Source organism: Pleurodeles waltl, chromosome 5 (genome assembly GCF_031143425.1).
Source record: "Pleurodeles waltl isolate 20211129_DDA chromosome 5, aPleWal1.hap1.20221129, whole genome shotgun sequence".
Classification (NCBI taxonomy): Eukaryota; Metazoa; Chordata; class Amphibia; order Caudata; family Salamandridae; genus Pleurodeles; species Pleurodeles waltl.
The window spans coordinates 592,731,841-592,753,855 of NC_090444.1; the positions used below are offsets into that span (position 1 = coordinate 592,731,841).

General features: G+C 42.2%; 1 protein-coding gene across 7 annotated transcripts in view; it reads left to right on the forward strand.

Annotated features, from left to right (window-relative positions):
* LOC138295844 (zinc finger protein 544-like) overlaps nt 1-22,015 on the forward strand; it is a 374,158-nt gene that overhangs the window by 91,166 nt on the left and 260,977 nt on the right. For 3 of the 7 annotated variants that reach the window (XM_069234420.1, XM_069234419.1, XM_069234414.1), the window contains exon 10: nt 18,127-18,203. The exons of 2 other annotated variants lie outside the window; for them this stretch is intronic. In XM_069234420.1, coding sequence (XP_069090521.1) covers nt 18,127-18,203 — 77 coding nt within the window. 2 more of the 7 variants (XM_069234416.1, XM_069234418.1) reach the window with 2 other exon arrangements.

The window sequence follows — 22,015 nt, forward strand, 5'->3', positions numbered from 1 at the left end:
AAGGGACCCAGCACCAACCTCATGCAAACTGCCATTGTGGCAGGCTTTGTGGCAAGGTGCTCCCAAAAGTAAAAATCCAACATGGCACACAGTGTGTGTGCCACGTCCCCTAAAACACTGCAAGTAATATTTGTAAGTGACCCCTACAGTAGGCCTTACATCCCTAAGGCAGAGTGCATTACATGTGTGGGCATATCTGCAAGAGCAGATAGGCCTCTCTTATGTCTTTTTCAATTCTTAGACATTGTAAGTGTACAGGGAAGCCATATTAAATACATGTGCTGGACACTGGTCAATAAGAGTTCCCCAGCTACATGATGGCTTCACTGAAACTAGGGATGCTTGGTATCAAACTCGTATTAATAAACCCCCATGAAAACTCACCAACTGCTGGTGAGCTCACTGACTAGTTCTAGCTAGCCTGCCACCAACAGACTAGATTCTGACCCCTACAGGGGAGAGCCTTTGCTCTCTGGAGGTCAGAAACAAAGCCTGCTCTGTCAAGGGTGTTACACACCCCTCTCAATCGGGTGACCTGTAAATCGGCATTCCAAGGCAGGATTCTTCAAGGGAGCCTACCGCCTTTGGTATGCCAGTCTGTCCTTCCTCAGAGGAAGATGCTGACCCCCCTGCCCCAGGGCCCATCTGGCACGTGGACAGGTGGAAAAATGTGCTATGCAGGAGACGTGTTGCATTTCTAGACTGGACACACCCCCTAGGCTAGGGTGAGCAGCCTAAAATGAGCACAGCCTTAGGAATGTCGCTATCTTGTATGTGATGGAATTAGGAATTCTGGGACAGGGTGATGCCCACTCCCCAAAGGGAACGGTCATCTAATGGATGTACTGACCCTAAGGCATCTGCAGGCAACCCAAGAAAGCACTGTGAGGACCGGGACCACCAGACACAAAACATCACCACTACACCTGAGCCGCCTAGCCCGAGCTGAAGTGGGCGAACAATGTTGACGTGGTCCCATGCCCTACACAGACGAAGCCCACCTTGAGCTCTCCCACTGTGGATTTCCCAATGTTGCTTGCAGCCTTTCTGTAGTCCCCCTCCAATCATTGGTATCCCCTTCACCGCGACCTGATAAGACACCACTGCACCAGAGCTCCACAGTCCAAGAAGAAGTAGGCCAACTAAGTCCCTACATTCCGGAAGATCTCAAGGGTCAAGCCCCCCCTGCCTCCCTACCCCCTGTGGGTTCCCCCAGACTGGCCACCCAGTCCCAGCTTCTTTCTGACTGGCCAATCTCCATTGAAGTGAATGGGACACCCTGTGCCGTAACACATCTCTGCACTCTGACATCTTAGAGGTGAACTGTTGTTCTGTCCTTGATCCTTGACCCATACTCGCCTCCAGTCCAGAAGAGCAGTCCTGTAAGTCGTTGCTAAGTACCTGTATTCAGTGTCTATTCCTTTCCCACAGGATAACATTGGGACACCCAAGGCTGAAAGCACCTCTGCACCCGGATGCCCCCGTACCTTCTTGTTGGTGCTGCGTTGGACCTTGCACCATACTTAGCTTAACTTCATAAGAACAGTCCTGTAGGTCATTAAGTGCCCAAATTCAGTATGTGTTTCTTTTTTTATAGAATAACATTAGGGCACCCAATGCTGAAAAACACCTCTGCACCTGGATTGGCCAAGTGCCTTGTTAGTGCTGGCTTGGACCTTGCCCCATACTTACCTTAACTCCAGAAGATGGGTCCTGTAAGTCGCTGCCAAGTACCTGTATGCAGTATATATTTTTCCCCATAGGATAACACTACCACTCCAAAAGTTGCAAAAAGTGTTGACTTTTGAAAACTGTAGAAATTCACAAGTCGAAAAGTTCTCACCCGATTCCGATGACCTTGATATCAAAATTTATATAAAAGTACATGTTATTTTTATAAATAGGTGTCGGATATCTTTATTTCGTGTGTCTTGCTTACTGCCTTTGTGTGTGCAATATATGCTTAGCAGTACCCTCTGATATGCCTTAATGCTCGTCCACACTACCACAAAAGAGAGCTTTTAGGGTGTCATTTGTGCCGGTGGGATTTGCTTGGACTCTACACAGTGTACCTCTTTTTGGTCCACTATATAAAGAGCCAGCTCCCTACACTAACCCACTTGGAACAGGAGTCTCTGAGCTTTGTCAGGTATTTAGATTGTGATTCATAGTTTGTTTATGCAGAAAGGTCCAATAGTTTGAAGCTTTCAATGTCCAAAAATTAGGCTCAACGGAACGTTCCTACACATAGTGAAAACATGTATGCTTCAAGCGACCAGAATTTATGTTGTGTTCCTTTAAATACATATACAGTGAAAACTGAAGAAAATTGAGTGTAACACCAAACCTATTCCTGTTGAGACTAATTATTCCATTTACTATTTTTTAAATGTCTTTCCTGTTGTAGTCCTTGAAAGAAAGGCTAAATATGTATCCCACACAACTATTTGTATTTATTTCCCTTATATTAAGGTTCTTGGGCCTAAGACTTAAAATCCCTTTACTGTGATTCAGTTAACATCTGTAAAATTTCACACAAGTAAGAGATGGAAGTTCTTTACTTCTTTTTTTTATTTTTTTACTTTATTTTTAAAATGTTCACACATTATTACAGCTGAATAGTCATGAAAGTCATTTCAGCACCTCTTATGAATTTTGATTTTTTTAAAAAATCTGTTAAGTGCATTCACATCGGTTTTCTACAACTTAAAATATTTCAGATTATAACATTTACACAGAACTGATAATATAGAGAATCAGACTTGTTGTGATAGGGTTATAAGGTAACCAGAGACGTAGAAGTAGGTTCTTCTTAATCATCTAGTGTCTGTGACATGATAGACAAGTCAAATCATCTTGCTGCATTTGATCTATGGGCAAGAGTGTTTGCAGCGGACTCTTCTCTTAATGTTAAGTGGAGTCTGTACATTCAGAAACTTGTTTATTCTATTACCGATTATGGACTTAAGCTTCTCCATGGCAAATATTACTTATATTTTGGCCCTGCAAAGGTTCTTCAAATTAGGTTTTCCCAGTTTCCAAAACAGGACTGTAGATAATCTAGCGACTAATAAAAGGTTTGTACTGGGTTTGACTGTAGTAGACTTCAAAAGGTAAGAACTATCATCCGCTGTATAGCCAAATAACACCACTAATAGGTCAGGTTTGAGGGAAATTTATTTTACTTCTTTCATTGTTAGCAGTATCATTGCCCAATATTGTTGTAATTTTGTCCAACACGTGTCTTTGAGCCTCTTTCAGTCAGGCCCTACAGTGTTGGCCAGACCTGGGTTTCAATGTAACCAGTGTGGAATGCTATTTCTTTAGACTTCTATATGCGTTCTCAATGAATTGTGAACATACAGATATGGTCGATTTGGGGAACTTCAGAGCCAGTATTTCTGCTACATATAAGAGATGTGGAATGCAGTTCATTTTGATGGATGAAACTCTCCCAAACTAGAAAATTTCCTATCTTTCCTATATTTATAGATCTTCTAATACGTATTATTAAATAATTATTGGACATTGTCTCCATATAGTTCAGTAATTCTCAGTGTTCAGTATAATACCAGATATGTGTAGGATTCTTAATACATGCAACCAGCCTCAAGTAATGGTTATTCAAGAATACCTAGTGTGCGTCTTATGCTGTAGTCAAGGAGTGCAGCCCTGGTGTGACAAAATAAGTAATGTGCATGAATTTTCCGCTTCCTAAACCAGGAGTGCTTCTTGTTGAAGATATTTGCAACTTTTAGGTCCATTGGTGTCTCTTTAATGTAGATACCAAAGTGTAAAACTGACAGAGGTGCATGAAACTAATGCCCTGTATTTTTCAAAAGAATATTGTCTTGTGTTAAACAATCAGTATTATTTCTTTAAAGACCTTTATGCACTTTTAACAAATCAAGTTCAACTGATAAATAAGTACTCACCAACATTTAAAGGGGTTCTGTGCATTTATTTAAGGATTAGTGTAAACTTAGGGAATAATTCTGCAAATTCTTCAGTTTAGAAGAATTTTTCCACATTGTTTACGACTGAAAGCTGCAAAATTCTGCATACTGATGATGGCTAATTAGTGTCTGCAAGCACTTCAGTCTGCTCTGCTATTCTACTGTTGTAGGAGGTATGTCCCCTATAAGTCTAATGAAAAAAGACTGTACTCTAAGTGAGGACATTACCCCACATCAGTTGAGTACATCTACACTTTTTCCATTTGCATACTAAATATATTGACACATTCACAGACAGTTTTACTTAAAGTTAGATCATTACCACATTTTGTATGAGCATATTTGCATGTTTTGTCTACCAGTTTTAAGCAGAGAATTTTTTACGATGAAGGTGAACCAGTTTTCTCCTTATTTTGGTGTTTATAGCTTAGTACCATTAGGGACTCTTGCTGTGAGATGCTTTCATTGACCTTTTATCAGGAGGAACGTTGCACAAGGTACTAGTTTACATGTGTATATTTCATTTTTATCAAAAATTGTGAATTTGCCCCCACATTAACAGAAAATGTAGAGTGGATGTGCACAAGTTCAAATTAATTTTCCTGTATCACAGATCAACCCTAAACAAGCCATTCATCGTTTGTGTATGTCCGTGGAACCTTGGGCATAGAAAAGGGCTTATCCATCAGTCACGTCCTTGTGCATCACTAAAGCCTGATTAGTAATGATTATCCTTGGGTATGGTAATATATTTACTGACATTAAACATAATTATACGTACGAGTCATTTAAAACAACACATCCATTTTGGAGGTAGATTGGCATCAGTAGTTTGTTATAAATTCCTGGAAATATTGTTTTGTGAGATGCTCACTGATTTAATCTGAGCTTTGCACACACTATACTGATCAACTTTGTGTATGTCCTTGGGATCTTGAAATAGAGGGAGAGATAGAATGGTCGTCTAGCTTCAGGAATTTTTATAGGTGTAATAGGTTTCATTAAGAGAAGAGAAATTGCATTAGTATAAGGTTTTGATCAGCTGCTCTTGTATTAGGAATATTTCAGCTGCTGGCAAAAGTAAGCCTGGTTGGGACGTATCTGGTAAAGGGAAAAGGTAAAAAAGTGTTTAATTTTTTCATTTATTGTATGTCTGCCAGCCATGACTTTGCATGTTTAATCTGTTAAAGATTTTAACTCCAGCACTTCGTTATAGTCAGGACGTTAATTTCAGACAGTATTTTAGGTCAAATGATTGAGAGTCTTTGTGGACACTACGTTAGATAAATGGAAGGAAACCACTTTTTCCATGATGGCTATTGTTTTCAACTATAATCTGTTATTTGCCGTTGTTCATGAATTCAAGGCATTATAATGGAGATACTTCCTTGGAAGTGGAATGATACCCAACTCAGCCAATTAAAATAGGTGAGAAAAGTGCTCCTTTGATAGGAATTAAGATGTGATTTACAAAGTCTCAAGACAGTGCTTAAAGGGGATGACTCAAATAAGCCAATGGCAGAAGGGGGCCAACCCAAAGCCCACTTTCTGTATATTGTCTTTGAGCACAGCTGCACTGTCAAGTCAAACATAAAAAAAGAGTGAACAACTAAATATATATTTATATATATGTTCGGTGGCATGTGTAGCTGCAGATACACATACTGTGCATTACCTCTGCCATCTAGTGTTGGGCTTGAAGTGTTACAAGTTGTTTTTCTTCAAAGAAGTGTTTTCGAGTCACAAGATCGCTTGACTACTCATCTTCGGTTCCATTGCGCATGGGCATCGACTCCATGTTAGATTGTTTTCTTTCCGCCGTCGGGTTCGGACATGTTTCCTCTCGCTCTGAGATTTCGATTCAGAAAACTTTGAAAACACGTTCTTTTCGTCAGTATTGTATCGATCAGGTTTACATCTTCCATCGACACATCAGTACCTATGGAGAAGTGATCTTTACTCGCCTTTCGGGGTGCGTGCGCCCAACTCTGGCCTTTTTGGGCCAACCACGTGGAAGCCTCCTGGATCGGACTCCATTCTGGTTCTGTCCTCGGTGCCACACGAAATATCCATATACAGACCAGCATCTCGTTTGCAATCTTTGCTTTTCCCCTGATCATCGGGAAGAAAATTGTGAGGCCTGTCGATCCTTCCGATCCAAAAAGACTCTTCGAGACAGGAGGGCACGAATACTCGAAATGGCGTCGAGAACCAGCGAACATCTTGACGTGGAGGAGGAAGAAATCATGCAAACAGCGGTCTCGGTTTGAGATTCTGACTCCGAACAGGAATCAGAAGAAGACAGACTGGTCACAGCGGGACAACGTGTGAGTACGCCTGCCCCTGTACCCTCACAAAAGCAAAAACATAAGGCCTTGGGTACGCCACTGCCAGAAGGGAAGGCCTTGGCTCAGCCCGAAAAAAGACTACCAGTGACCAGCTTTGCAGTTCGGCACCGAAAAAGGCCACTCCTCCCAAAACATCGGAGGCAACAAAGGGCTCCGTGTCTGACTCCAGCGAACATAATTTTTCGGAGTCGAAAATTCTAAAATCGCTTTTGGAGCCGAGAGCATCAACCGTGTCATATTTTTAAAAATGAAGTCATCCTCTAAGGGCTCAGTGTGCATAGCGACATTGTGATAGGATGCCACCCTAGCTATGATCTGTACTATCCTCTGGTGGTGATGGCTTAGAGGGATAGCAGTCTGTATTGTTATCTGGAATACGATCTGGATCATACAGATCCGATGGATCCACATTGTCTTGCTGTGAATCAAATGAATGTACAGGAGAATGCACAGGTGTGGGAGTAATAGGGGGAGAGATAAGCAAGTGAGGAGAGTGAGAAGGAGACTGAGGAGGAGAAAATTGAGGAGGTGGAGATTTTTCTTTAGATCTTGGCACTTTAGCTGGTGGCTGATCAGTGTCCGATTGTTCTTGAAAGGCTAATTTCCTCTTAGGCTTCGGAGGAGGTGCTGTTATAATTTTGCCAGTGTCCTTGTGGATGTGAATCCTGGCTTGCCTTTCATCTATAGCCTCCATTTGTGAATGTTCCTCAGTGATTCTATGGCTTTCTTTGAGTGCTTGCGAAAGTCCATGTTCCTCTGTATAAATTGGCCTTTTCAGCTCCGAAGCTGGTTTTTTCGGTATCGAAAGGCTGGGAGTGGATGATGGCCTCGGCTCCGAAAGCGATTTTCGAGGTTGATGCCTAATAGTCTCGGAGACAGAGCTTCGGCTCGAGTCCGAAGGCTTAGGTGGCGTGGCCTTTTTTGGTGCCAATGTTGTTTGTTGGTCACCAAAGGTCTTTTTACCGGTCGAGCCATGGCCTTCTGGCAATGGCGTTCCCAAGGCCTTATGTTTGGGCTTGACTGGGGCAGGCGTACTCATGTGCTGTCCTGCCCTGACCGGTCTGTCCTCGTCAGACTCCTGCTCAGAGTCGGATCCTTGAACGGAGAAAGCAGTCTGCATGATTTCCTTCTCCTCGACGTTGAGACGTTCAGTGCTCTTGGATGCCATTTCGAATCTCCGTGCTCTTCTGTCTCGGAGTGTTTTCTTCGAACGGAAGGATCTACAGGCCTCACAATTTTCTTCCCGATGGTCTGGGGAAAGACAGAGAATACAGATGAGATGTTGGTCTGTGTAGGGAAATTTTGCGTGGCACAGAGGACAAAAGCGGAATGGGGTCCGCTCCATGAGGCTTCAACGCGGTCTGCCCGACCAGGCCTGAGTTCGGCACGCGCCCCGAAGGGTGAGTAAAGAGGTTTGACCTGATGATACTGAAGTGTCGATAGAAGATGGTACGCGATCGAAACAATACCGATGAGAATTCGTGAGTTTTAGAACTTTTCCGACTCGAACTATCAGAGCGAAAAGAAATCCGTCCGAACCAGATGGCAGAAAGAAAACAATCTAACACGGAGACGATGAGCCTGCGCAATGGAGCCGAAGAGGAGGAGTCCCTCGATCCCGTGAAGCAAAACAACTTGTAACACTCCAAGCCCAACACTAGATGGCAGGACTAGGCATACACATGCCATTGAACATATATATGTATATATGTGGATAATGTCACTTACATGTGCATCTGTTAGTGGCTTGTTCCGCTGTAGATTCACATGCTGTGCATTACCTCTTCCGTTCCATTGTGCATGGGCATCAACTCCATGTTAGATTGTTTTCTCGCAGAGGGTAAGGTAGGAGTGATGGAGTATATATAAAGAAAAGAGATGTCCATGCTAATGCAAATCTATATATATATGTACAAATGTTTGTAACTTAAATGACTGCAGGCTCCCGGGGGGGGGTGGGAGGGTGCACATTAATCTGCAGCGGAACATGCCACGAACAGATGTACGCTGAGTAAGTGACATTTTCTGTGCAGTGGCATGTGTAGCTGCAGATACACATGCTATGCATAGACTACAAAGCAGTTTGTCCTCCCATAAAAATAGCGGTGGATAGCCTGTAGGAGGTGAAGGTGTTATTAAATAATGTTCTGAGTACAGCTTGGCCTACTGTGGCTTGTTGTCTTGCTAAAACATCTACACAGTAGTGTGTAGTGAATGTATGTGGTGTTGACCAAGTAGCTCCTTTAAAAATTTCAGCCATTGGTATATTGCCTAAGAAAGCCATTGTAGCACCTTTTGTCCTTGTAGAATGTGCTTTAGGAGTAACTAAGAGTTGTCTTTTGGCTTTAACGTAGCATGTTTGGATGCATCTTACTATCCATCTTGCTAAACCTTGTTTTGATATGGGGTTGCCTGTATGAGGTTTTTGGAAGGCTACAAACAGTTGTTTAGTCTTTCTGAATGGTTTAATTCTGTCTATATAGTACATCACAGCTCTTTTGATGTCTAATGTATGAAGAGCTCTTTCTGCCACAGAATCTGGCTGTGGGAAGAAGACTGGTAGTTCCACTGTTTGATTTATATGAAATGGTGATATAACCTTTGGAAGAAATTTTGGGTTTGTTCTTAGTACAACTTTATGCTTGTGTACCTGGAAGAACGGTTTTTCAATAGTAAAGCCTTGAGTTTTACTTTATCTTCTTAAAGACATAATTGCCACTAGGAAGGCAACCTTCCATGTTAAAAATTGCATTTGGCAGGAGTGCATGGGTTCAAATGGTGGGCCCATAAGTCGTGTAAGCACTATGTTTAAATTCCAACAGGGGACTGGAGGTGTCCTGGGTGGAATGATGCGTTTTAAACCTTCCATGAAAGCTTTAATGACAGGAACTCTAAATAAGGAGCTGTGCTGGATATTTTGTAAATATGCTGAAATTGCGGTAAGATGAATTTTTATGGAAGAGAATGCTAAATTAGATTTTTGTAAATGAAGTAAATAGCATTCTGTGTCTTGTATTGATGCTGTAAGAGGGTCTATATGTTTAGATTGACAGTAATGTACAAATCATTTCCATTTGTTTGCATAGCACTGTCTAGTAGTGGGTTTTCTTGCTTGCTTAATAACTTCCATACATTCTGATGGGAGTTGTAAATATCCAAACTCTATGACCTCAGGAGCCAAATTGCTAGATTGAGTGTCTTGGGATTCGGGTGCCTGATTTGGCCTTTGTTTTGTGTCCGCAGATCTGGTCGGTCTGGGAGTTTGGAGTGTGGTACTACTGACAGATCTAACAATGTTGTGTACCATGGTTGACGTGCCCATGTTGGTGCTATGAGTATCATATTGAGTGAAGTTTGACGCAACTTGTTGACTAGAAACGGAATGAGTGGGAGAGGGAGAAAAACGTAAGCAAATATCCCTGACCAATTGATCCATAGAGCATTGCCCTTGGATAGGGGATGTGGGTGTCTGGCATTTTGTGTTTTTGCTAGTGGCGAACAGATCTATGTTTGGGGTTCCCCATTGTTGAAAGTATTTTTGAAGTACTTGAGGATGAATCTCCCATTCGTGTGTTTGTTGGTGATTTCTGCTGAGGATATCCGCCAATTGGTTGTCTATCCCTGGAATGTATTGTGCTAATAGGTGACTTTGGTTGTGGATTGCCCATTTCCTAATTTTTGGGACTAGAAGGGAAAATTGGGATGAATGGGTTCCTCCTTGTTTGTTTAGGTAATACATTGTTGTCATGTTGTCTGTTTTGATAAGGACGTTCTTGTGAGTGAGAAGAGGCTGAAAAGCTTTGACAGCTAGCAATTCTAGGTGATTTATGTGTAACTGTTTGTGTTTGGGGTCCCATTGTCCCTGAATGTTGTGATTGTTGAGGTGTGCCCCCCAGCCAATCATTGATGCATCTGTTTGTAAGTATGGTCTGAGGCACAGGGTCTTGAAAAGGCCGCCCTTTGTTTAGGATTGTGGAATTCCACCACTGAAGTGATATGCATGTTTGGTGGTCTATCGACACTTGATAGTGAAGTTGACCCTGTGCCTGTGACCATTTCTGTGCAAGGCACTGTTGTAAATGATGCATGTTTAGTCTTGCATGTGGGACAATGGTGATACTGGATGCCATCATGCCCAACAGTTTTATGACGAATTTGACAGTGTGCTGTTGGGCTGGCTGTATTTGTGTCAATATATTGCTAAATGCTTTTATTCTTGGTGGACTTGGGCTTGGAAGAACTGTTTGTGTATTTAGTGTGGCTCCTAAATACTTTTGAATTTGTGCAGGTTGTAGGTGCGATTTATGGTAGTTTATGGAGATCCCTAGGGTGTGTAGGGTTTGTATTACATAATGCGTATGTTTTTGAAACTGTGTATGACTGTTGGATTTTATTAGCCAATCGTCGAGATATGGGAAGACGTGAATGTGTTTCCTTCTTAGGTAGGCTACCACTACGGCCATGCATTTTGTGAATACTCTGGGAGCTGTTGTTATTCCGAAGGGTAACAATTTGAACTGATAATGTTTTCCTTGAATTTTCTGTGCGCTGGATGGATGGGTATGTGAAAATACGCATCCTTGAGGTCTAATGTTGTCATGAAATCGTGCTGCTGAAGCAGTGGGACCACATTCTGTAGCGTTACCATGTGAAAGTGTTCTGACAGGATGTAAAGATTGAGGGTTCTGAGATCTAATATTGGCCTTAAGGTTCCATCCTTTTTGGGCATGAGGAAATACAGTGAGTAAACTCCTGTTCCTATTTGATCTTGTGGCACTAGCTCTATTGCTTGTTTGAGTAATAGAGATTTTACTTCCTCTTGCAACATGGCGATATGTTGTGTGGGGAGGTTGTGTGGTTTTGGTGGAATATTTGGGGGAATTTGTGCCAATTCTATGCAATAGCCATTGCTGATAATAGATAATACCCAGTTGTCTGTTGCAATGGGTAGCCAATTAGTATGAAACCTTTGCAGTCTTTCCCCCACAGGTGAGGTGTTAGCTGGGAAGGGATGGATTAAGTCACTGCTTTGGCTGTTGTGAGGCTTGTTTGGTTGATTGATATTTTCCCCTGCCTCTGGGGTACTGGCCGCTGTAAGTGCTTTTGAACCCACCTCTTTGATATGGAGGTTGGTAGGCCGATTTTGTTTGTGAGGTGGATGCCTCAGGTGTTTGGGTCCTAAATCCACCCCTGTATTGGGACTTACGAAAGGATCCCCTGTATTGCGTTGTATACAAAGCACCCATGGCTTTAGTGGTGTCCGAATCTTATTTCACTTTCTCAATAGTAGTGTCCACCTCGGGGCCAAAAAGCTGTTTTTGGTTAAACAGCATATGACGGCAGATGTTGTCAGCCGAGATCATCAACACAAACACGAGTGGGAGATTCATCCCCAAGTGCTTCAGCTATACGTTCACCACTGGGGAACACCAGACATAGGGGGTCATTCTGACCCTGGCAATAAAATCCGCCAGGGCCAACGACCGCGGGAGCACCGCCAACAGGCTGGCGGTGCTCCCATGGGCATTCTGACCGCGGCGGTACAGCCGCGGTCAGAAACGGAAAACCGGCGGTCTACCGCCGGTTTCCCGCTGCCCTGGGGAATCCTCAAGCTGCGCCGCCATGGGGATTCCGACCGCCATCCTGTTCCTGGCGGTATGGGGTGTCGTGGGCCCACGTAACAGGGCCCCACAAAGATTTTCAGTGTCTGCCATGCAGACACTGAAAATCGCGACGGGTGCCACTGCACCCGTCGCACCCCTTCCACTCCGCCGGCTCCATTCGGAGCCGGCATCCCCATGGAAGGGTGTTTCCCGCTGGGCTGGCGGGCGGCCTTCTGGCGGTCGCCCGCCAGCCCAGCCGGAAACCCAGAATACCGCGGCGGTCTTTTGACCCCCATAGATCTATTTGCCACCAGCGAAAACGCAAAATGCCAAAACTTTGCATCCAGACACCCACATCCCCTATCCAAGGGCAATGCTCTATGGATGAATTGGTCAGGGATATTTGCTTACGCTTTTCCCCCTCTCCCGCTCATTCCATTTCTAGTCCACAAACTATGTCAAAACAAACTCATACTCATAGCGCCAACGTGGGCACGTCAACACTGGTACACAGCGCTATTAGACCTGTCAGTAGTACCACATATCAAACAGACCAGATGTGCTAACATGAAACAAATAACTGATCAGGCATCCAAATCCCAACATACTCAATCTGGCGATTTAGTTCCTAAAGTCAGAGTTTGGGTATCTACAACTACCAACTGAATGTATGGAAGTAGTTAAACAAGCAAGAAAACCCACTACCAGTCAGTGCTATGCAAACAAATGGAAAATATTTGTGTATTACTGTCAATCTAAACAAATTACCCCACTTTCAGCATCAATACAAGACATTGTATGTTATTTGCTTCATTTGCAAAAAGCTATCTTAGCTTTTTCATCCATAAAAATACATCTCACTGCAATCTCTGCGTACTTGCAAAATATACAACACAGCTCTTTATTTAGAGTTCCTGTTATCAAAGCCTTCATGGAAGGATTAAAACGCATCATTCCACCTAGAACACTTCCATTACCTTTGTGGAATCTAAACATAGTGCTCACACAACTTATGGGTCCACCATTTGAACCTATGCCACTCATGCCAGATTCAATACTTAACATGGAAAGTTGCCTTCCCCATCACAATTACTTCATTAAGAAGAGTTAGTGAAATTCAAGCTTTCACAATTCAAGAACCATTCAAACAAGTACACAAACATAAAGTTGTACTTCGAACAAACCCAAAATTTCTCCCCAGTTATTTCACCGTTTCATATTAATCAAACAGTGGAACTAACAGTCTTCTTCCCACAGCCAGACTCTGTAGCAGAACGAACCCTGCATACATTAGATATTAAAAGAGCCTTAATGTTCTACATAGATAGGACAAAATCATTTAGGAAAACCAAACAGTTATTTGTGGCGTTCCAAAAACCACATATTGGTAACCCTATTACAAGGGTTAGCAAGATGGATAGTAAAATACATCCAAACATGTTACCTTAAAGCTAAAAGGCAGCTCTTATTTACACCTAAGGCACATTCCACATGGAAAAAAGGGGCTACAATGGCTTTTTTTTAGGAAACATACCAATGGCCGAAATTTGTAAAGCCGCTATTTGGTCAACACCGCATACATTTACCAAGCATTACTGTGTAGATGTGTTAGCAACACAGCAAGCCACAGTAGGACAAGCTGTGCTAATAACACTATTTCAATTAACTTCAACTCCTACAGACTACCTACAGACCACCCCCCGGGAGCCTGTAGCCATTTAAGTTCAACGTTCACTTGTACATGTATGTATGTATGTATGTATGTGTGTGTGGACATCTCTTTTCTTTATACTCTATCACTCCTACCCTATCCTCTGCGGGAAAACAATCTAACATGGAGTCGATGCCCATGCACAATGGAGCCGAAGAGGAGGAGTCACTTGATCCCGTGACTCAAACACTTCTTCAAAGAAAAATAACTTGTAACACTCCGAGCCCGACATTAGATGGCAGGACTGTGCATAGCATGTGAATCTGCAGCGGAACATGCCACGAACAGCTGTACACTGGGTAAGTGAAATTTTATATATATATATATATATATATATATATATATATATATATACATATACACACACACACCACCCACATTTGTAAGGAAGAAAGTGAAACAATGACTGCACGTTTACATAAAACAAAAAAACATACCCAGAAAAAAGTTAAAGATGAAGAAAATATACAAAATGGAAACACATTTCATTAATGAAAGAAATATTTCTTACTTTAAACAGACTACACAATGTTCAGCCAAGAAAAAGAAGAAAACCTAGAAGCAACATACACAACGTCTCAAAAAGGCAAAAAACAGCTGATAGTGGATGGATATATTTTCAATAGGGAAAAGGACAATGGAGAAAGAACCATGTGGAAGTGCCCAAAATACTACAAACAGAAGTGCCGTGGTAGAGCAATTACAAAAAACGAGAAGGTGATACACCACACAGAACACAACCATGTTCCTAGTAAAGCTAAAACATCGATTAGAAAAAGAATGAGAGAATTGAAGGCAAGGGCAGGAGAAAAATCCACAAGTACCAGTGAGATATTGAAGGATAAAATAGCAGAGTTACCCTTTTACTTGGTAGGACCATTATCTGATCAGAAAAAATGAAAGTGAACAATTTTGAAAACAAGATTTGCTGAAGTTCGACTTCCAAAAGCAACTATGTTAATGATTAAAATAAAAGTGCATAAGAATTGCCAAAGAGAAGAATAAGGAAGGGGAGTTTATTTTGAATGATGACACAGAAAATCGTAAACAATTATTATTCTACAGTATCCAGAAACGTGACAAATAGATGGGGCATGCAAATTATGTTGAAACAATTTTACAACACTAATTGAGTTATAAAAGGAGAAACAGTCCCACGTATTTATGACTTAATGCCAGATAAAATTCTGTGTACACATCAACTTTTTCACTCTCATTAAATGACTTAAAAAGCGTAAATGAACCCTGAATAATAATTATGGACTTAGAAGAAAATTAATTAAAAATATTGCAAAATATTTTTCTAAAAACTGAATTGCATGAATATGTTATTAGCTACAAGCAATATATATGTGGTAACATCCTAAACCGTGGATTGAGTTGATTTTTAAAAAGGGAAATCGGGTCATTGCTGGACTACAAGGATGATGACTTCAGTTCCCTGAGGTTTTCACGTCCCATCCCAACCCATCAGTGAAATGGCAACAGAGGCCCTTGTCTGCTGAAAAGTGAGATGTGCAGGTGCAGAGAAACCCAGGGTGAAGCAGCCTAGGTTTTTGAGGTGAAACGTACTCTGCTGGAGGAGAATCATCACAGAGTACTTCAGTGGAGTGAAGCCGAGAAGAAGGCGCAGTCCATAAATGCATGCTCAACTCCATACAGTGAGTGATTGCCCCTGACTACCACATAATGGAGATGCCGGGATACTGGCAGTGGGGAAGGAATAGAACATTGAAGTCCACCCTGGTTTTGTGAACTTGGAAGTATTTGGGGGCATTGGGAGTGTTGCCTTGCATAGCCAAGCAATGGTGGAAGAGGTGAAGGAGTCCTGGTTGATGCAGAGTCTACTTGATAGGAGGCCCTAAATGTGAAGGAGCCCTCACCAGAGAGCTGTCTTAGTGCCTCCCTAATTGGGCTCCTCCACTGGTGACTAGTGGCCAGTCAGGAGCAGACCGGCATATAGTGACCTTGCATACATTGAGAAATAGGCGAGGCTGGCAACCCATTTCTGTACAGGAAGAACTGCAATGCTTTGGTGGAAAAGTACCAAAGAGAAAGGGAGAAGCAAAGCATGTTGGAAGGAGACAAAATCTAAAATGTCTGTGAGATAAGGATAAATGAATGAGTTTGTAAACAAACAATGTGATGGCAGTATGGCACTGGATGTAGCAGAGGCACCAAGAAGCTCTTGAGAAAAGGATGCAGTGCTGATGGACACAACATATCATCACAGCTTCAGTAAGAGTCAAAGAATGGCGTGCTCCTGCTCAATGTCTACTCTGTTCTACCGAAAGGTTGGTAGGCTGGGCATAAAGTGAGGGAAATCTTGCTAAGCAATAAAAAAGGATAGAGTACTATTGGAATTCTTACACTCTCAAAAAGGTACACCACCAACACAGCTAGAAAGAGGACATAAATCTCATAAAAAGAAACTTAAAGCCTGCATGCAAAACTGATGCAGATAATGGAAGGGAGACCTGCACCAAGAATTGGAGAACCTCAGAAAGAGTGTCAATTCAGTGATACAATCGATCAGTGCAAATGTGGACCAGAGTCAAAAGACTTATTGAGATGGAAGGAACCTCAGCAAAACTCTGAACTGAACTTATTTATTTAACAAGTAAATTTGAGACTCTTGATACCCAAGTCAAGGTCCCCCATCTGAATTGTGAAGAGATAGAATATTGGGCGTGAAGGGAAAATGTCAGGATCAGAAACTCATCCAAAGATGCAAAAGAATCAGATTTCACTGTTTGGTCATGTTCTAAAATTCTAGGGAGACAAGGTTTGTGTGGAAAGAGCTCACAGGATGTACCCAAAAAGAAAGGGTAACTGTTCAACCAAGGGACAAGCTGATGAAAATGTCGTCCTACCCTCTGAAAAAAAAGTAGTACTGCAAAATCCCAGTTGCACCACACTCTGGCAATGGCAAAATCGAAATAGGTTGGTTAACATGAAGCCCTTCAATTTGTCAAAAGAGACCAAAATGCAAGAAATAAGTGGTAGCCAAAGGCTCTGGCGAAATGATGCAGGGATTACCCGCCCACTTCGTGTAAGTCAGCTCAACAAGGCTGGGACCTGATGGGCCACTGGGTCCATCCGATTCCCTGTACAATAAAGAGGTAGCATTATTACAGCTGCAGTAGTACACATCAGTAGGGTCTGAGTCAAGGAGGGAAGCTGGACTACTTCATGACAGAGAGATGTGGAAGATGAGCCTAATGGAGGTCTGGCTAATATTGGTTTGTTTTACATTCACAAATATTTGTATTAATATTTTGAGTTTAACTAGTGATATGCAAGGTATGTTGCATATCTTGTTCAGTTGGAGTATGGTGGATAAATGTGTGGTTGTAATGAAATGTTAGCCCAGATGCTAGGCAGTAAAGCAGCCAGATGATCATGTTGAAACAGACCAGAAGAGAGTCAGATAAGCACTGGGTCTACATGAACACAGTGATGATAGGAATGTCCATTAGGAATTCAATCTGTGGACGTAGGAAACACTGATATCTAAACTCATCCTATAGCCCGATCATAAGTACTTAAACATTTGGGGCAAGCATAGCAGGGAAACTCAAGATCACAACATTCCTATCCCGACTATCACCCATCCATGACAACCTAGAGATTAGCTCAGCAAATACTGGTTCATCCTTTGAGAGATGGTGAGAACCTGACTCTTGAATGGTCGCGGACATGTTTAATAACTGACTGATCGTATTATTCGTAGACTGCAATGTCTCAACTAAGCTGGAGGAGGGCAGTCAGTTTACATACCAATAAATTAGGCAGTGGGTGATGCAGCCATTAATTGAGGAGATGGGTATGAGGCCACTCCCAGGAAAATATTACTCTTGTCATACCGAGGCTCAAAGTGTTGGATTTAGGGCCTATGCCAAATGTTGATGGTGCCTTTGAGAAGGGACAAGTTGAATTATGAACATGAAGAACATGGGAAAGGACATCAACAGTTACATTTCATATGCTGAATGGGGATAAGCACAGCCTCTCAGTCTAACACAGATTGACAATGGTGTGCTACTTAATAGCACATATGCTGTATAGGATGTTCTTGGAGCTGTCTGATGTTGTAGGGAATTGGGGGTGGTCCTCTTTCATATATGGTGGCTTAATCCACTCATATCTACCTATTGCAAAAGGGTACAGCCCTCTATTAAATCCACACAGATGCCAAAGTCCGCTCACACTGTGCTGCAGTCGGACTAGACCTGCCACTCAGGCCCTGGAGAGGGAGAGAAGGGTTTGAGGTATGGAGATTTTTTTTAATAGTGTTGTGTTTTGTTTATGTCTTTGTCTTTTATTTGCAATTATAGAACAAGAGAAGGAGCCACCATGGTAGATGATGGCCAGATGGCATGACTACATAGTGAAATATGCACCTTTTTTTGGAAAAACAAAATATGTACTAGTCGCCATGCTATAAAACTCAGTAAAATTGTTATTGCAAAATGATGTACATTACATTAATCTTCAACCTTGAATAGGGCTGTACCATAAGGCTAAATCTTTGAGATCACAATCCAACAAACTCCAGAAAAGAGGGGAAGAACCATCGAGTAATGTAAGTTAATTAAAGCACAATTCTGCCAGTTTCCTGCAAAGGTTTATAGACTCCATTCAGTGTCGATGCTAAGCTTCAGCTCCATGAAAGTTAGTGTGCAAAACCTTCTACATGTTTTTTTGTTTTGTTTTTTAATAAGAGCATTGTTAAAAATGGTCATTTTGTTTTTTAAATGAAAGTTTAGAATAAATGACATAAACATTCAAAAACCAAAACACGTACAGTGCTATTTATAATTGGTTTAAATGCTTGTTTAAAAGAACAAATAAGATGCATTAAAATAGTATAACATAATTCTCCTTTGTTAGTAATTTATGAGTGTTTAGTTATTTTTTTATGGTTATTTTGTAATTGTTCAAGTATTGAAAAAAACGGATTTTGAGGTTTGAAATGACACTCTTATTCTCTCAATGACTGTGGGAGCCTGTCTAGATTGGCAAATCTTATTTAGTGTGTTCAGGGGTGATGACAGAACAAATAGAGTTAAAAGGAATGTTTTGAGCGTGACCATGCACAATGTCGGGAACACTCAACTTTGCAAGCAACTACGCATGTTTTGCACAGTCATTACTAGCCTACATACGTGTGAAGTTACTCCAGCAGTTATTAGTGATAACTGATTGTGGGGTGAAAGAAAAGGCAAGGATTCCTCTACTTGAAAAACTTAAAAGCCAAAGTGTAATCATGTTATAGTTAATTCAAAACTTTACATTATATAAAACAGTGTTAACCAGGGCAGTATCATGTTAAAGGAACAAGGGCATATTAATACATGAAGACACTTCATTGAATGTCCTGATCAAAATAAATCTACACAAGGTAAAATGCTAGTGCATGAACTCTTCAGTAACTGTCCTTGACTAATGTACAGGAGATACACTGAAGAATAGGGTGCCATTTACCAGGATAAAACAGTTAAAAAAGGGCAATTGTGTGCTAATCACTAACAGATTCTGCATTAGGTCTTCTTTCGTTGAGACAGTTGGACACACAAAGTGCTGGTGCATAGAAGGCACAAATAAGAAGGGGAAAGCCTTCAGGGCATGATTATATGACCACTTTGAGTTGTTGTTCCACATTGATAGTAAATTTCACCAGTAAATTTTACCAGGAAAGCTATTACTTGGGGGCTCTGGCCTTGCAAGTAGAACAACAAGGCTTGGTGTCTTGTTCTTAATCCATTAGCTTTATAGAGGTTGCATAAAAGCTTTCTGTGTGCCATTTGCAAAATAGGGCATATTCATAATATGTGCAAAAAAGATTTGTCCGACCCCTGACACAGCCTGCAAGACATTGAAGACGGTTCTGGGGCGCATGGAAGCATTGCATCCATTGTTGGTAACAGGCCAAGTGTTAACGCCAAAAATGTAGATCAGTAAAAGTCTTTGATGGTTTTGAAGAAATAGCTCTGTGGCATTGTCGATTTGTATGTATTAATATATAGCAGCAAGCATTTGCCCTTGCAAAAGCGTTCTTTGTCTTGCTCCCAAGATAAAAGGCTAATTTGTTGGTTCACTGCGAGTTTAAAAGTGTGATGTGGTAAGTGTGCTTCCCACAAATGTTCTGAGGCCAGTGCTACTAAAGCCTCACTTCTCACCTGAGACCATCAGTTCATTTGACTATTGCCCTGAAAATCCTTCCAGATTAATGCTTTTAGAGTGTTCAGAGGGCTCGTTCTTAAGGCAGACAGGTACTTGAGGAGGGCACTTTGATGTACTAGACCTTGCTCGTAAAGCCCAAATATGGGCTGGATCTATGCAGGTGACATGTATTGTGGGACATGGAATAGCAGATAGTAGATTTTACTCTGGGCATTGTTCAGAAATAGACTTTATTTTCCCGGGAAGGCTACTGATCGATAAGACAACACTGGGATCAGTTTTGCTTTGACAGCTGCCAGAGTTGGTTTCTAAGTTGGCATAGGAAATTTGCTGTGTAGTTTTTGAAAATCAGCAGTTAGTGATGCAAGCCAAGGGTTTAATGAGTTTAGATGAAGCATAGGAGAATGGCACTCTTGTAGTCAAACCTCTAGGTAATCATAGCTGGGAATCCTTTCAACTGTGCTGCTTACCAGGAACCAGGGGCCCTTTGTTTTGTGGCCCCTCTCAAAGATGACTATTTTAGTTTTGTCTAAGTTAATTGTCATCTGGTTTGTTGTCCTGTAAAGAGCTAGTGCATTAAGCACATGTTGCAGGCCAATGGGAGTTAAATTCATAAGAACTGTATCATCTGTATATTGAAGTGACACCAGCAGTTGTCCTAATTTTGGAGGATGTGAGTGCGAGTAAATAGTGTAGTGGAAAGGACACAGCTTTGTTTTAGGCCATGACGTGTTGGTATTGTATTGTATTGTAATCGTATTTATATAGCGCTTACTACCCCTGACGAGGCGTTGAAGTGCTTTTCGATGAGTAGCACGCTACTCCGGAACCCAACAAGAATTAGTGATGGATTAGTATCATTTAATAATGAGTACAGTTTTAGTATTATTATGAGTTAATTTGAGCTGCGGATATGAGAGTTTGTTAGTTAGATTGACTGGAGTAATGGAGGGGTGGAGGAGGAAAGAAATCCAGAAGTGTTAATTGGGAGTATATCCTTCATTTACTCAACCCAAAGGCTTGGGATGGATAAAGGGGGGCGGAGGGGGAAGAGTATGTGGAAGGGTTAGGGAGAACATAGTAGCAGGGTGAGATGAATGCTGGAGAATTTAGTAGGGTTGTGTGGGAGGTCACAGAGGTAGAGTGAGGTTTGGTGAGTTAGATGTAGAGGTGGAGGGAAGAGCTTAGGCAGAGATATTTAGGAGATGAAAGTGGTAGAAGGGATTTGGGATGAGTCAGAGTGAGAATGGAGGATAGTTTGATAGAGACATGACATAAGAGTGATGAGTGTGATAAGATGAGAGCAGGAATTCATAGATATCTAGTATAACAACCCAAAAACCAGGAGCCATGCAATGATCCACGAACATGCCAAGCACAGAAACAACATGTTCGATGGCATCTGTCGCTGTAGATACACATGTTCTGCATAGCTCGCCATCTGGTGTTGGGTCGGAGTGTTACAAGTTGTTTTTCTTCGAAGAAGTCTTTCGAGTCACGGGACCGAGTGACTCCTCCTTCTGTCTCCATTGCGCATGGGCGTCGACTCCATCTTCGATTGTTTTCTTTCCGCCATCGGGTTCGGACGTGTTCCTGTCGCTCCGAGTTTCAGAACGGAAAGTTAGTTAATATCGGAAGATTTTCGTCGGTATTGTTGCGTTCGGGATCGGCGTAGTTAGAGTCAACACCGCATCGAAGATCGACGCGCTCCGGTGCCCTTCGGGGTAGTTTTCGATCCCCCGTCGGGGCCTGGTCGGCCCGACCGCGTGTCGAACAACGTCGGTGGAACGGACCCCGTTCCGTTTTTGTCCCAAATGCCACAACAAATACCCGTATACAGACCAACATTTGGTCTGTAACCTGTGCCTGTCGCCTGAGCACAGTGAAGAGACTTGCGAGGCCTGTCGTGCGTTCCGGTCCCGAAAGACACTCCGTGACCGTCGAGCCAGGAGACTTCAGATGGCGTCCACGCCGACAGCGCACCGAGAGTTCGAGGAACAAGAGGAGGAAGAAACCTTTTCGATCCACGAATCGGACTCCGAGGAATTCGACGATCAAAGAACCGTGAGTAAGACGTCGAAAACAACACAGAAGAAAAGTGACAAGGCCCAGGGGACGCCACTGCCACCAGGCCATGGCTCCACCCTTAAATTCGGTGCCCGACCATCTGCACCGAAAAAGGCCAAAACAGTGCCGAGATCGTCCGACTCC